The sequence below is a fragment of the Coregonus lavaretus genome, assembly GCF_964263955.1.
Source record: "Coregonus lavaretus genome assembly, contig: HAP1_SCAFFOLD_8356, whole genome shotgun sequence".
Taxonomy (NCBI): domain Eukaryota; kingdom Metazoa; phylum Chordata; class Actinopteri; order Salmoniformes; family Salmonidae; genus Coregonus; species Coregonus lavaretus.
The window spans coordinates 2,501-17,500 of NW_028157274.1; the positions used below are offsets into that span (position 1 = coordinate 2,501).

General features: G+C 46.0%; 1 protein-coding gene across 1 annotated transcript in view; it reads left to right on the forward strand.

The window, feature by feature from the left end:
• The window catches only part of LOC311125592 (roundabout homolog 2-like), a gene marked incomplete at both ends in the record, with an annotated part of 17,953 nt that overhangs the window by 1,549 nt on the left and 1,404 nt on the right, over positions 1-15,000 (forward strand). The window contains 4 exons of the mRNA XM_084199616.1: positions 2,590-2,714; positions 2,861-3,043; positions 5,208-5,382; positions 10,544-10,586. Coding sequence (XP_084055742.1) covers positions 2,590-2,714; positions 2,861-3,043; positions 5,208-5,382; positions 10,544-10,586 — 526 coding nt within the window. The remainder of the gene's footprint in view (positions 1-2,589; positions 2,715-2,860; positions 3,044-5,207; positions 5,383-10,543; positions 10,587-15,000) is intronic.

The following is a 15,000-nucleotide window of genomic DNA, read 5'->3' on the forward strand; positions in this document are numbered from 1 at the left end:
ACACACACCGCCCCACAGCACCTGCATATCTCAGCTATTACCAGCTCTGATAAAACTCCCTGCCTCTTCTCTGTCTGCATCCTAGGCCCTCTGAGAGATATATCTCTTTCTATTTCTGACACAGCAGAACCTCTGTGTGTGTTGGCCCATTCCAGTCACATGCAGGCAGAGGCAGAGACTGAGGCAGTGCTGGAGGCTCCTGTGAGGCCATGGGACAGACACTGTGAGGCCATGGGTTTGGAGAGTGATTAAAACTCAGTGTGTCCATTAGCTAACATTATTAGAGCATCCCATCCCCAGAGCATCTCCACCAGGACTATGATGGGATAATACTCACCACTCCATTACTCTACCTTACCTTTCCTTCATCCATTTTATCTTCACTTTCTCCTTCTCTCTGGTCCATCTGGAGAGGGGAGAGTGACAGTCAAGCCAAGGGGATGAGAAATAGGACACATTATATGAATAGAACACATTCTATGGACAGAACACATTCTATGAATAGAACACATTCTATGGACAGAACACATTCTATGAATAGAACACATTCTATGAATAGAACACACACTATGGACAGAACACATTATATGAATAGAACACATTATATGAATAGAACACACTCTATGGACAGAACACATTATATGGATAGAACACATTCTATGAATAGAACACACTCTATGGACAGAACACATTATATGGATAGAACACATTCTATGAATAGAACACACTCTATGGACAGAACACATTATATGAATAGAACACATTCTATGAGTAGAACACCTTCTATGGATAGAACACTTTCTATGGATAGAACACTTTCTATGGACAGAACACATTCTATGGATAGAACACACTCTTGAACACATTCCAGTGATATGAAGTCCACTGACAGATTGCTTCAGAAGGGGACCAGAGAGGCCCATCTATTATGTTAAACACCCAGCCAGCCTGCCTGGTTCAGGGGGAGAGTTAGAACCAGTAGTCAGTGGAGGTAGGAGGCGAACAGTACAGTATCTACCTCCTGCTGCCTGTCTTTTCCCAGCGTAGAAAATGACTTGCTGCATTTCTCAATGGCTCTGAGGCCCAGATTAGCACTCTACTGTTTGATGGCATTGTGTGCATTAGTGTGTGTGTGTGTGTGTGTGTGTGTGTGTGTGTGTGTGTGTGTGTGTGTGTGTGTGTGTGTGTGTGTGTGTGTGTGTGTGTGTGCGTGCGTGCGTGCGTGCATGTAACGTACGTGTGGAGACGGGGGGTCACATTCCTGCCAGCCATACATCAATGGGCTAATGGCTCTATTAGAGCAGCCGGCTATTGCTCCTAATGAGTAATGTGTATTGTTTAGCGCAAATATGCATAATAATAAGATGCTAAATCATTCATAACATTAACTTTGAACGACATTGTCTCTGATGGCTGCTGTGCTGCTATGTTGCGTTTTGTCACCTCTGTGTAATCTAACACAGCTGCGGTGGGTGGCGGAGGCCTCTAAGCATGATGGGAGATGGGCTGCTCCCTTAGTGGTGGGTTTCTAATAAGGCTTCCATCATTGGAGCCGTTTGTCTTCTTCCTCCATGCCTGCTCCTCTCTTGGCCTTTTGGGGGTCAGTGTACCAGGATGACTGCAGTGAGGGATGATCGTAGATCTGCAGCTTGACACATGCCGTTTTGGAGGGGGTGGGGGCTAGCTGTGGGAGGTGAGAGAGAGGCAGCCTCAGAGTAATTGACCTGTCAGCATTCTGCTGTGGTGTGGCTGCCCTGTCAGTCGCAGCAGGAATTAGAAAAACATTATTTTTTAAAACATTATTTTCACTTTGCTTCATTGTTATTTATTCATTTGCCCGGTGCTCGGTCGGCCGGAGGAGAGTTTCTATGAAATGACAGTGATGTGAGGTTAATTATGAAACCCGGGGCTGGTGTCTGCTGTGGGCTCTGGGCTTTTTCTCTCAGGCCATGTACACACCCCATCTATAGAGCTGTGCCTCGCTTTAGAGCCTCCCCCCTGCTCTCTACCACACTAGCTTTAGTTCCACCTGGCTGAGCGATAAAACCAGTCAATATGTTTACCTAGCCCCATGTTTCAATTCTCCCCAAAATACATTTCTTCAAATTTTCCTAATGTATGGCTGCACTGCTGTACGGCTCATCCTATAAACCTGTTGACCCACATGCCTCCCTGGTTGAGTCAATGGAGGAGTCTTAGCTTGACTGAGGGTGCTTGTCTGACTCTGCCTGGCTGTTACTCTGAATATCAATAGCACTATTCTGTGTGTAAATCCCTCTGTGTTGGAGCAGGCGCAGGAGCAGGCCTGGGATATTAAATCATAGTGAAATGTTAAAGATAGCCGTGTCAGACCTGCCTGTTCTCCACGTAAATCCCCTTCTAATGAACTGCTGCTCTCCCCTCAGCCACCTGTGTCTTCCACCTGCTAACAACTACACACACAGTGTGAGAGAGAGTGCGTGTGTGAGAGAGAGTGCGTGTGTGAGTGTGAGTGTGTGTGTATCGGAGAATGGAATGCTCTCCCCCTCTCCCTCTTCCCTGACCATCTACTGTTTTCTCCGCCCCCCATCTGTCTCCCCTCAACCCCAGCTCCCAGTGCCCCTCCCCTGCAGGTGACAGTCCTGACGGTGGGCAACCAGAACAGCACCTCCATCAGCATCTCCTGGGACCCACCTCCTCCAGACCACCAGAACGGCATCATCCAGGAGTACAAGGCAAGTCACAGAGAGAAGATAGGCTGGATGTAACCTGATGGCTCGGGCTTACTGAGAGGCCATCAGAATCAATATAATACTCAACCTGACCCAACTGTGGCAGGATGTTATGCTCTCTCTTCCTCTGTCTCTCTCCCTCTCTTCAGATCTGGTGCCTAGGGAATGAGACACGATTCCACGTGAATAAGACGGTGGATGCAGCCATCCGGTCGGTGGTTGTGGGGGGGCTTCAGGTGGGGGTGCTGTATCGGGTGGAGGTGGCCGCCAGCACCAGTGCAGGGGTGGGGGTCAAGAGTGAACCTCAGCCCATCGTCATAGGTAAGAGAACTGTGGGGAGGAGAAGGGGGGAGGAGAAGGGAAGCAGTGAAAGGGGGCGTTATGGTAGATTATACAATGGTTGGGTCTAATCCTGAGTGCTGATTGGTTAAAACCGCATTCCAGCCGGTGTCTATTCAACAAGTTACCACCGGCTAAATTTATGACATTAAAATGCATATTTACTCTGTTCCATCTGACTGCGCAATCCACTGTCTCATCAGCCCAGTCAGGCAATTTATACACTTGATCTCCACTATTAAAAGCATCTAGACATTTTCTCACATTTCTTTTAGACTAACATTTAGTTTTCAACAGCGGAGATTTGTATAAACCTTGCTGTCTGTCTCTCAGACATTTGCAACATTGTTTCAATATTCAAATTCGATCTCCAGCTGTCGCATAGTAATGAATGTGTCGGGAGTCGGGACGAGACAGATAGGCAGGCAGCTTTTTTCAGCCAGTCGAAATCATGAATCAGCATCATTTGTATGGATATATACAAAGACATTTCAATAGAAAAGAGGTAAAACGAAACGAAGTGCAGCTAGTTTGCCATCTTTCCAGCTTCAGTTTGAAGTGATTGTGTTAGCTGTGTTGTTGGCTAGCTCCTCTGAACAACAGTGTCCTGACGAGAGAGCACATTTTCTATGCCAGGTGAAATTGCGCATATTAGCTCATTGTTAAGGATGTATCCAAATAAATGTCACTAGAAAATAGCTTAAACAAATGCAGCTACTTTGTTGTTATTCTGGCTGCACTGTTTGACGTGACTGTAAGTTAGCCGTAGTTGCTAGCTAGCAAGCAAGGGATAAGAACGTTGCCAGCCAGTATACAGATACAGAACAAAAAGACTGAACGACTGGGTCGCGTCTCTGGCAACCAACCCGATAGAACGAACAACCAGCCGGCTTGGGGAGCAACCATAGATTTGTGTCGGCACTATATATTGTGGAAGAATGAAATAGTATGAATAAATTCATCATCATCATAAAATAAAATAAAAAAATGAACATATGTAAATCATTATTTGAATATGTTAGTAACCCGTTGTATAAAAGTGATAATGCCCTCGAAGCCGGTGTTTGGAGGATATACTTCGTCTCTGGCCTAACAACACCCGTGCCAATATATCCTCCAAACACCGGCTTCTTGGGCATTAGCACTTAAATGATTGAGGAATGTAAAAGTGGCTCATTGATTACTCATCCATAATTACAGAAAAGCCCATTTAGTTTTTGAAGGATATCGTTTTTTAAATTGGAAAAAACCATCACTCCAATTAACATGGCCAACAGACAGGGAATACAGAATGCTTATTTAAATGCTCAATATTATTACTGATTGGGGCAAAAGTATGTACAATTAGAGAGCGTGTGACATGAATGATCAGTCAGACTGATTGTATTTAAACCATACCTCTGTTATTTTGATGTGTAGCCAGGCTGTGGTGTAGGTCTGTGTGATTTATGTGGACCAGGGGCTGATTGTGTCTGATTTGACCCATAACTGATGGCTAGGCTTGTAGCATACTCTTATTTTCCCCAATGCCACTCCTATAATCCATCTCACAGTTCTCCAAGCCAAAGATTGCAGATAAATTGTCATGTGTGCTTTTCTGAGAACCACCTCTTGTAGTGTCAGGCAGACAAGTCAGAGTGAGCTTCGGTTGGTAGATCGATACAGAGCAGGGTGTGTGCCTCTCATCTCACATGGTCTATTTTACTGAAGTGAATTAGAGTCTGAGCTAAGCAAATAGCAGGATCACCTGAGGGGTTGTCATCAGCTTGTAGGATTTAGCCTCTCTCCCCTCTCTCTCTGTCTGCACATTAGGTTTCACAGCACATCCATGTTCTACTCTCTCAGTCAATATGTTAGCTGTAATTGACAAGAGGCTGGTGTTGCCTCTGTATCTTACCATATCTAGTTCTCTACACATGGCACCCAATCCAAACTACAGATCTGTGCATGGAATTCCCATTTTCCTTTACATCTCCCATGGAGGTTGAAGGCATATCTTGAGGTAGAATTGAGCTTTTAGTGAATATGTGGGGACTATTACAGTGCTGATATTGTCCCCAGCCGGCTAGCAATTGTAATAACAAAATGGTTTATTACAATGCTGAATCCCCCCCCCCCCCCCCCCTTGTCCGTCCCACCCCAGGTAAGGACTTCCGTGATGTGATCATGAGTGGGAACAGGAACAACAGCATCACGGAGCAGATCACAGACGTGGTGAAGCAGCCGGCGTTCATAGCGGGGATCGGAGGGGCCTGCTGGGTCATCCTCATGGGCTTCAGTATCTGGCTGTACTGGAGGAGGAAGAAGAGGAAGGGCCTCAGCAACTACGCAGGTTAGACCGGCAGGCTGGAGACACACAACATACAAACCGTACTGTAGGTTCACACACCCTACCTCTGGGAGTACTCAACAAACTTCCTCAAAGGCAATCACTGAACTATGTTTTAATGACTTTATTAACTCTATTGTGAGGGGATATTTCTACTGTCTGAGATGATGAGGCTCATCTTGATGCAGAGCAGAGTGTTGGCGTGAATCGTGTTGTGATGGTCGTACTGTTTGACACGTCCTCCCACGGTGTTGATACTAGCATAGGGTGGCAGGGCCTGAGTGGGTTGCTTGTACAACTGACTCTCTGCTGGTCTGGCCGGTCACTCAGGACTGAGCCATGCTGGAGCTGGAGCCAGTCCATCCATCCTCCTACACGCCGACCCTGACATTTCAGACTGAGTGTGGGTGCTCGACCCCAGTCAAGACAGCCAACCACCATGGACAGCCTTCCACTGCCAGACTATTTAATTAGAGAGTAGGAGATAGATAGCACATTAGTAATGCATGTGATGTTATTCAACAATGGCTTTAAGACTTTAAATCAGTACAAGAACATAGTTCTCTCTCTCAATAGTTTGTCTTTTTTCTTATTGCACATCTCTTTTTTGACATTTATTCAATTTCTTAGAGCAAACTGACTTTAGAACTTGCTACAGTTCTTGATCATGCTACAGTCAGTCAAACGGCTGTAACCTGTCCTTCATTTCTGTTTGTTACATTTTGTGTATGTTGTGTTTTCTTTGGTTTGTTTCAGTTGTCTCTACATCTCTGTGGCCTCTGAGCTGCTTTCCTGGCTGTCGCCCTGCACACTGGTTCATGGGGATGGCCCCTCTCCTCTGGCCCCATTTGGCCTCCTTGGCCCCCAGCCCCAGTGTGCAGAGACCCCCAAAGCAACGCTTACAGCGCCTCTGTAGGCTTTTAACACACGACTTCTCTGTCTTCTTGTTTTGCAGTTCAGTCCTTCACCTTCACCCCTGCAGGTACTGTTCATTTGTCCCTCCTCACCTCTCCTCCTGCCTACATTATATATGTTTGACAGACTCCAGGCCTTGCCCTATACAAACCCCACCTTGAGGTGGCAAAACCCCATATTTCATACCTTTTTTCATGCTGGAAGAGATGGCTTGAAATAGTCTAAATTCTGTATTTGTAATTGGGCAGGGCCTGAGCACTGCAAACAGCTGTCCCTGTCCCTGCTCAGTCATCAGCCTTGTTGTCATACCGTACTGTGTTGCTGTGTTTGGGTGTTGTGACCATCAGTGTTTCAATGAACCTCCATCCTCTGGCTGTGGTGTTCTTCTCTCTATCTGGTATTCCTGTTGGGACTTCCCTCTTTGATGGTAGTGGGTATTCCTCCCAAAGATTCTTCACTCCCCTCTTTGATGGTAGTGGGTATTCCTCCCAAAGATTCTTCACTCCCCTCTTTGATGGTAGTGGGTATTCCTCCCAAAGATTCTTCACTCCCCTCTTTGATGGTAGTGGGTATTCCTCCCAAATATTCTTCACTCCCCTCTTTGATGGTAGTGGGTATTCCTCCCAAATATTCTTCACTCCCCTCTTGATGGTAGTGGGTATTCCTCCCAAAGACTATTGACTCTATTCTTTGATGGTAGTGGGTATTCCTCCCAAAGACTCTTTACTCCCATCTTCGATAGTAGCTAGTGGGTATTCCTCCAAAAGACTCTTCACTCTCCTCTTTGATAGTAGTGGGTATTCCTCCAAAAGACTCTTCACTCTCCTCTTTGATAGCAGTGGGTATTCCTCCTAAAGACTCTTCACTCTCCTACTGATGTTCGTGTGACATGTATGCATTGGGCTTGAAGGGGTCCTTCTCTTTCTACAGGTGTTGGTGTTGATTGGGGATGATGTCATTATGTTCCCCTTCTGAAATATCCTCAACGGCTCCTTGTTTTTCCTCTTTCTGGTAGTCTTCTTTATCCTTCTTCATAGCGTAAAGTCGCTCCGCTGCTCTCCCAAAGTGGACCTGACTGGCACCAATGCTGAGCAAGCAATCAGCCTCTGTCTGCTCAGTGTGCTCTCCTGGAGAGAGATAGAGGGATGGGATGGAGAATGGAGGAGAACAGAGTCCATTACAGATGAAATGAGTCCCTCAGACTGGGGTTCCTCTCTACTGGTCCAGTAGCAGCAGTGTGTCTGAGATAAGGCCAGTTCAGGGAGGCTGGCTGTGGGTCCTGGCTGTAGCATAGCCACTCCAGTCAACACATCCTCTCTGTGATACACCCACTGCTCCTCTCCCCCGATCTCCCTATGGACAACCCCCCACTCCTTATTCTCACCTGGTGTTCAGGCCGCTGGAAGATAGGTGTTCCACTCAAACGTACTAGTGAAACTGAATAGTGTATGTGTGTATGTATTAGATTGTAAGCACACTGCACAGAGGCTAGAGGATCGGGGTGGTGTACACTGGAAGAGGACAATGAGTCAAGGACTAAAGGGTACGAAGAGGACTGGTTTAGCTAGGTTTGATATGAATATTATGGTGGTTGTATTTTAATGTCACTGAGTGTATGAGTGAGGTGGTGTGTCATTTTAGGGTGCTAGCTAGGAGCTAGGAGATGAGGTGATGCCCACACACAGTGTCCTCCTGTCTGTCCCTGTCTCCTACAGTAAAGCTGTCATACAGGAGAGCTAAATCACGGGTTTGTGGAGGCACACGGCCAGCAGGGAAGAAGATCTGATGGGATTTTTATACGCTGATTATGTCCTCCCCCTTAATGCTTATTAAAGGGGATTCATCCGTATTCATATTGGAGAAAGTGCTTATCTGGAGGAAGGAGCTGGGGGCACAGCCAGGTTCTACTCTCTGGCTAACATTAAAGTCCTCCACAGCAGAGTAGAAATGTGTCTGAGCACAGATAGGGACATCAGAGGCCTCTCCACAGCAGAGCACAGTATCATCCTCCCTGTTCCCTTCTCCCTCCTCTTCCTCCTCCTAGGAAATGGAGAGAGAGAGAGAGAGAGAGAGAGAGAGAGAGAGAGAGAGAGAGAGAGAGAGAGAGAGAGAGAGAGAGAGAGAGAGAGAGAGAGAGAGAGAGAGAGAGAGAGAGAGAGAGAGAGAGAGAGAGAGAGAGAGAGAGAGAGAGAGAGAGAGAGAGAGAGAGAGAGAGAGAGAGAGAGATTATTCTTGGTAGTGGAACAAAGAGAAGTAGCTATAGAGTAATGGTGAATAAGGAATGTCAACCATTTTCTTTTGGAGATCCACTGTCAAAGTATGCAAATAAGCCAGTGTGGTATGATTGAAGCAAAATAACAGTAACGGTTTGAGAAGGGAGTTTTCTTATTTTAGTTCATTACCCTGTGTTGTGGTTGGTTTTTCACTTATACTGCAACATGCATGCTAGTGTACGGTTCCAGAATTATTATGGTAAAGATGTTTTGATTGGTTGACTCTCTAGTGGTTGATGACACAGTGAACAGGTTGTCCTACCAGCAGCCCCTCTTTCTGCCACACCCAACCCTCTTCCTTAAATGATTTCAGTCCCTGCATCACTAATAAGAAAACCCCATCTCCTCTCCTCCTTTTTTCCTGTATTCTCTGAAGACGTTATTTGGCCCATGCCTAGGCTTGTCAGGAAATAAACCTGGAGTGGAGGAGAGGAGAGGAGAGGAGGAATGTTCAGCCCTCCTCCTCCCTTTAATCTCCATCTAGGGAACAAAAAGCCACATTAATATCAGCTCCTTAACTCAAGCAGGGTTCTCTTTTTTCCTTCTCCCCTTGTCATCTGCATGGGGGGATTTCCAAAACTCTTACGCTTCTTTCTCTCTCTTTTTTTGCATTTCCTGTGATCCATTGAAGTTTTTCATGCTCAGTCTTCTGATGTCTTCTTGTCATCATCCGTGTTGAGCAGAGATGAAACGTTCTCTTTGCAGCAGTCTCTTACTCTGAGCTGCTACGGTTTTACTAGCTGCTGACAAAGACCCTTATTTATTATCTATAGATGACTTCTGAGAGTCATGCTAGTCAGTGTACCCTGCTACTAGAGGGATCTGTAACTCACTCCTTTCCTGCCCCCACACATCTAATTATACCTGATTAATGAGCCCTCTGCCTTTTCTAATCATTTTGTTTTGGCCGAGATTTAATCACAAATCCGATAATAACTCGAGATGAAATGAGTTTCTGCTCTCATCAGGCATCTTGTCTTTGGGAGAAACACATTACGTGTCACTTTATGCAAAGCAATGCAATCTCCTATCTTATTCACAGCATCCTTGTTTTAATTTCCATGAAAAGAATGGACACTGTGGGGCCTCTGCATCCCTTAGGGAAGCCATCAATATCCAGCCACCTGCAGAAGACACTGGAAGGACACATGAGCATTGGGTACAGTGGTGCGATCGTTCACAAGGATAATTCCTGATAATGGTTGGGGGCTAAAACCATCAGAGCCCTCTCTGATCAACTGGTATTAGTGTTGGCAATACAGCCTTGATGTGGTCAGCTAAAACCATCAGAGCCCTCTCTGATCAACCGGTATTAGTGTTGGCAATACAGCCTTGATGTGGTCAGCTAAAACCATCAGTACCCTCTCTGATCAACCGGTATTAGTGTTGGCAATACAGCCTTGATGTGGTCAGCTAAAACCATCAGAACCCCCTCTGATCAACCGGTATTAGTGTTGGCAATACAGCCTTGATGTGGTCAGCTAAAACCATCAGTACCCCCTCTGATCAACTGGTATTAGTGTTGGCAATACAGCCTTGATGTGGTCAGCTAAAACCATCAGTACCCCCTCTGATCAACTGGTATTAGTGTTGGCAATACAGCCTTGATGATGTCATCAATGTCATTGAAACTATCGTCTTTTCTCTCCTCCCTTTATGTCTTGGCACTCCCCCTCTCCTCTCCTCTCCTCCCCTCCCCCTCTCCTCCCCCTTCTCCTCCCCCTCTCCTCCCCTCCCCCTCTCCTCCCCTCCCCCTCTCCTCTCCTCCCCCTCTCCTCTCCTCCCCCTCTCCTCCCCCTCTCCTCCCCCTCCCCTCCCCCTCTCCTCCCCCTCTCCTCTCCTCCCCCTCTCCTCCCCCTCCCCTCCCCCTCTCCTCCCCCTCTCCTCCCCCTCCCCTCCCCCTCTCCTCCCCTCCCCCTCTCCTCCCCCTCCCCTCCCCCTCTCCTCTCCTCTCCTCTCCTCCGCTCTGACCCCAGTGACGTTCCAGCGTGTTGACGGAGGTCTGATGAGCAATGGAAGGTGAGTGTTCTTCCCGTCAGTGTTCCATCAGGGACAGGAGATCCCTTCTCTCCACACACAGAGCCAAACAACTCCACACCTATCATCACTCTGCCAATCAAAACCAACAGAATACACAATACATCACCTCGATTCTGAAAGGCTTTCTAACCACCTCCATCAGACTGTGAAAACCCAGCAACCCAGCCAAACATTATGCTATAACATTATGGTATAACATTAGACTATAACATTATGCTATAACATTAGACTATAACATTATGCTATAACATTAGACTATAACATTATGCTATAACATTAGACTATAACATTAGACTATAACATTATGCTATAACATTATGGTATAACATTAGACTATAACATTATGCTATAACATTAGACTATAACATTAGACTATAACATTATGCTATAACATTAGACTATAACATTATGGTATAACATTAGACTATAACATTATGGTATAACATTAGACTATAACATTATGCTATAACATTAGACTATAACATTAGACTATAACATTATGCTATAACATTAGACTATAACATTAGGCTATGACATTAGACTATAACATTAGACTATAACATTAGACTATAATATTAGACTATAACATTAGACTATAACATTATGCTATAACAGACTAACATTAGACTATAACATTAGAATATAACATTAGGCTTTAACATTAGACTATAACATTAGACTATAACATTAGGCTATAACATTAGACTATAACATTAGAATATAACATTATGCTATAACATTAGACTATAACATTAGACTATAACATTATGCTATAACATTAGACTATAACATTAGACTATAATATTAGACTATAACATTAGACTATAACATTAGACTATAATATTAGACTATAACATTATGCTATAACAGACTAACATTAGACTATACCATTAGACTATAACATTAGACTATAACATTAGACTATCTCAACGGTATTATTATCAACAACCTGCATCTAAAGCTGTGCTAACCTCTGTCCTGGGATTTACACATCTTCACTATAGTACCCTTGGCTCATCTTCATAAAGTATGCATTATGTCTGCACTGCACTGAGCAAGCCTGCTCTAAGGCTGATAGATGACTGATGGATCTATAGATAACCGATACCTGCGTGTTTACGTCGCACACAGACCTGTGTGCAAACATACATTCCTAACACATCTCCGTTCACGCATCAATAGACAGACTCATAAATCTCCCCAACAGAATTAGCAGAAACAATTTAAGCAGAGAGAGATTTTATTTTATCATTTATCTTCCCCTGCCGACTACAGACAACCTACAAGCCCCCTGGAGTGATACATTTGCCTGTCACTTTGCCAAGGCGACTGAGATCCGAGCACATGTAATAATGTAAAAATAATTACCCAGGGGAGAGGTGTGGAGGTACCCCTGCTGCACCCCACACAGCCTGCTCGCTCTCTGTGTGTGTGTGTGTGTCTGGGTCTCTGTGTGTGTGTGTGTGTGTGTGTGTGTCTGGGTCTGTGTGTGTGTGTGTGTGTGTGCGTGTGGGAGAGAGGGGTTACAGAGAGTGGGGCCCATCTCAATGGCACCAGTTACTGAGCCTTTGTAGGGATTCAGGAGTCTCCCCAGAGAAGCCAGGGCTTCTGTCTGTCTACTGCTCTATCACACCTGACTGGATAGGTAGATCCACCCAGAGCTCACACACTCCGTCTGAGATTCTAAACTAATTCAGAGTCTGTGTGTCTGAGAGAGTGTGTTTTTCCAGGATTTAGTCTACTGTGTGTATCTGTATTTGAGTTAGTTTTTCTGTTTGTTTGTGTGTGTGTGTGTGTGTGTGTGTGTGTGCCTGTGTGTGTGTTTGTGTGTGTGTATATGTGTGTGTGTGTTTGTGTGTATATGTGTATATGTGTGTGTATGTGTGTATATATGTTTATGTGTGTGAGCGTGCGTGCGTGCTGAGTGTGTATAGTGTGTCGATGTGCATGCTCGCCCATATTTCTGCGAGAGCCGCCAGCAAGCACTCAAAGAATTAACCACGCCAATTGCCATGTCTTTTCTCGTCTATTTTTTGCTGTGGTGTTTTTTCTTCAATTTTCCACATAAGTGGTTCTGATTCTCACCCCGGCGGATGGGATTGGAGGGGTCTGTATCTGTGGCACTCTATATTTGTCATAGCTTAAGTCAGTGGGGGAGACATTTCTACACAGCACCAGAGTGCTAGGATGCAGGAAGTCAGGAGCTAGCTGGGTTTCTCTAACCAGCACAAAGCCCTGATCCTGGTCCGTTAGTCACAGTGGTGACATCAGCTTCCCCATCTGCCCCCTGCATGGTGAGAGTAACCCGCCCAGTATCACAGGGATATGTGTTAATTTGTTACCTGGGATGTTTATTGCATTAATTAGACAATAGCAAATGGTGTCTGTTCCCAGCTCCTCATTGGCTGCTGCCAAATTGCCCTGACTGAACAAATCACTTAATCGATCACAGAATAAATGATTAATGGAAGATGAATAGGCTGCAGATTGCTACACCTGGTGGCTTGACTTTGGCTGCTCATGTGAAATTGATTAAAGGCGATAAGGGTTCATTCCTTTTACCCTGCCAATAGAGAGATGGTAATTAGGAACCAGTAATAACTATCTCAGTGCCGATCAATATTTTAGCCAGAGCAGATTCTGAGCTATAGAGAGTGGGCTGAGCACAGCAGCCAACGGGTTCTGCTAACACTGTTGCTATGGAGATTCCTTTACATGACGGGACACAGAAGCTAAGTGACAGAAGCCTTTATGAACGGAAAATCTCAAATGGAAATTCATGTTTCAGGCCTTCAGTGTAATTTCTTGTGCAGGCTTTTACTGGGGGTTGTTTTGAGCAGTAGGCGTGCAGAGAGTGAACACTTCTGATCTATGTGGTTGTTTTGAGATGAATATCTCTGGGCTGGCTTCTTTATGGCTCGTCGTGCGTTAGGCATCCTGGGCGGTTACTCAGGTTTGCTACTTTTCACAACAAACAGACAACAAGTCTGATAGGAAAATAGCACAAATTCAAATCTTATCTTGACCAAGGCTGCAATACAGCCCCGAACTCAACTAGGATTCAAAGTAACTTGTCGAGGTTCCAGAAGACGTATGACTGTTTCCCCCCAGAGTCGCAACACACATATAACAAATACTCCCAATAGAAATCATTCTTATTCTAATTATCCTCTCCCGGAGCAGCTTCCTGTGATGAATACAAGGACGAGGCAGCCATTTCCAGTGCCAACACCTTGTCTTCCAAATGGTCTCTATGGTCTCTCTGCACTGTGCTACTTGATGGATGGTTATTAGGGGTGTGTAGGGCTGTAGGTCTGGTACTGAGACAGTGGTATAGTACCTTTCTATATACAAGGTCTTCCGTGGTGCAGTGCAGCTGTAGTCGACAGGAGAGAACACGGCCCTCCCTCTCCATTTCTCTCTTTCTTTGTCAACTGCCAGGAAACTGTAGGCTGACAGATGTTGAGAGCGAGGGAGGAAAGGAGGAGGGATGAAAGCAGGAGGTATATGTGGAAGAAAATAAAGGAAAATGGGTTTAGAAAGAGATGGGTTGGGAGAGAGAGAGAGAGAGAGAGAGAGAGAGAGAGAGAGAGAGAGAAGGGGGAAGTGGGGGAATGTGGCAGTGAGAAACAGAAGGGGAGGTGGTGGGGGATGAGATGTATTACCCTATAAAAAGTGCATGTCTCTGATGCACAGCCATCAATTTGAATGACTCCTTCCCCCCGAGGGCCTGTTTTGGCATTCAGGAACCACGGCGAGGGCTCTTAGCTTGTCAGGGCCTCCCGCCTCCCTCCTGTCTCTGCAGCGCTGCAGTTCATCTGGAGTCCCCCTCCAAGGAACAGCTCTTCTCATTAGAACCTGTGGCTTTGTGACTGAGGGAGAGACTGACTGCAGAGCGCCTATTACCTGACCATGTCCTGGGGCTCTCCTCTCCCCCTCCCCTCCCCCTCCTTCTCCCCCTCCCCCTCCCCCTCCCACTCCCACTCCCCCTCCCCCTCCCACTCCTCTCCCCCTCCCCTAAACCTCCCCCTCCTCTCCCCAGGGCCAGCACATCACGTAACCTCACTGAAGCAGAGACAAAAGCCCCGTTAGGCAGGAGGCACTCCGCGGCTTTAAAGGGTGCTGGGATGTAGCACTGAGCATGTCTGAGACTGAGACAGGGACAGAGACTGCAGGGCACTAACAGTGGGGTGTTGCTGTGCCGTGTTCCCTCTAGCAGAAGTCATCCGGTTGATCACGTGATGCTGCCTGTCTGACCGACCGTGGCAGCCAGCCATTTCTCTGCTGCTGCTGTGGAGACCTTGAACAGCTCAGTTCAACCTCTCATTCCACACTCTGCCGGATGCTTTTGTCCGTAGACAAACAGCCTTTAAATCCTCTCTTTACCCTGGGC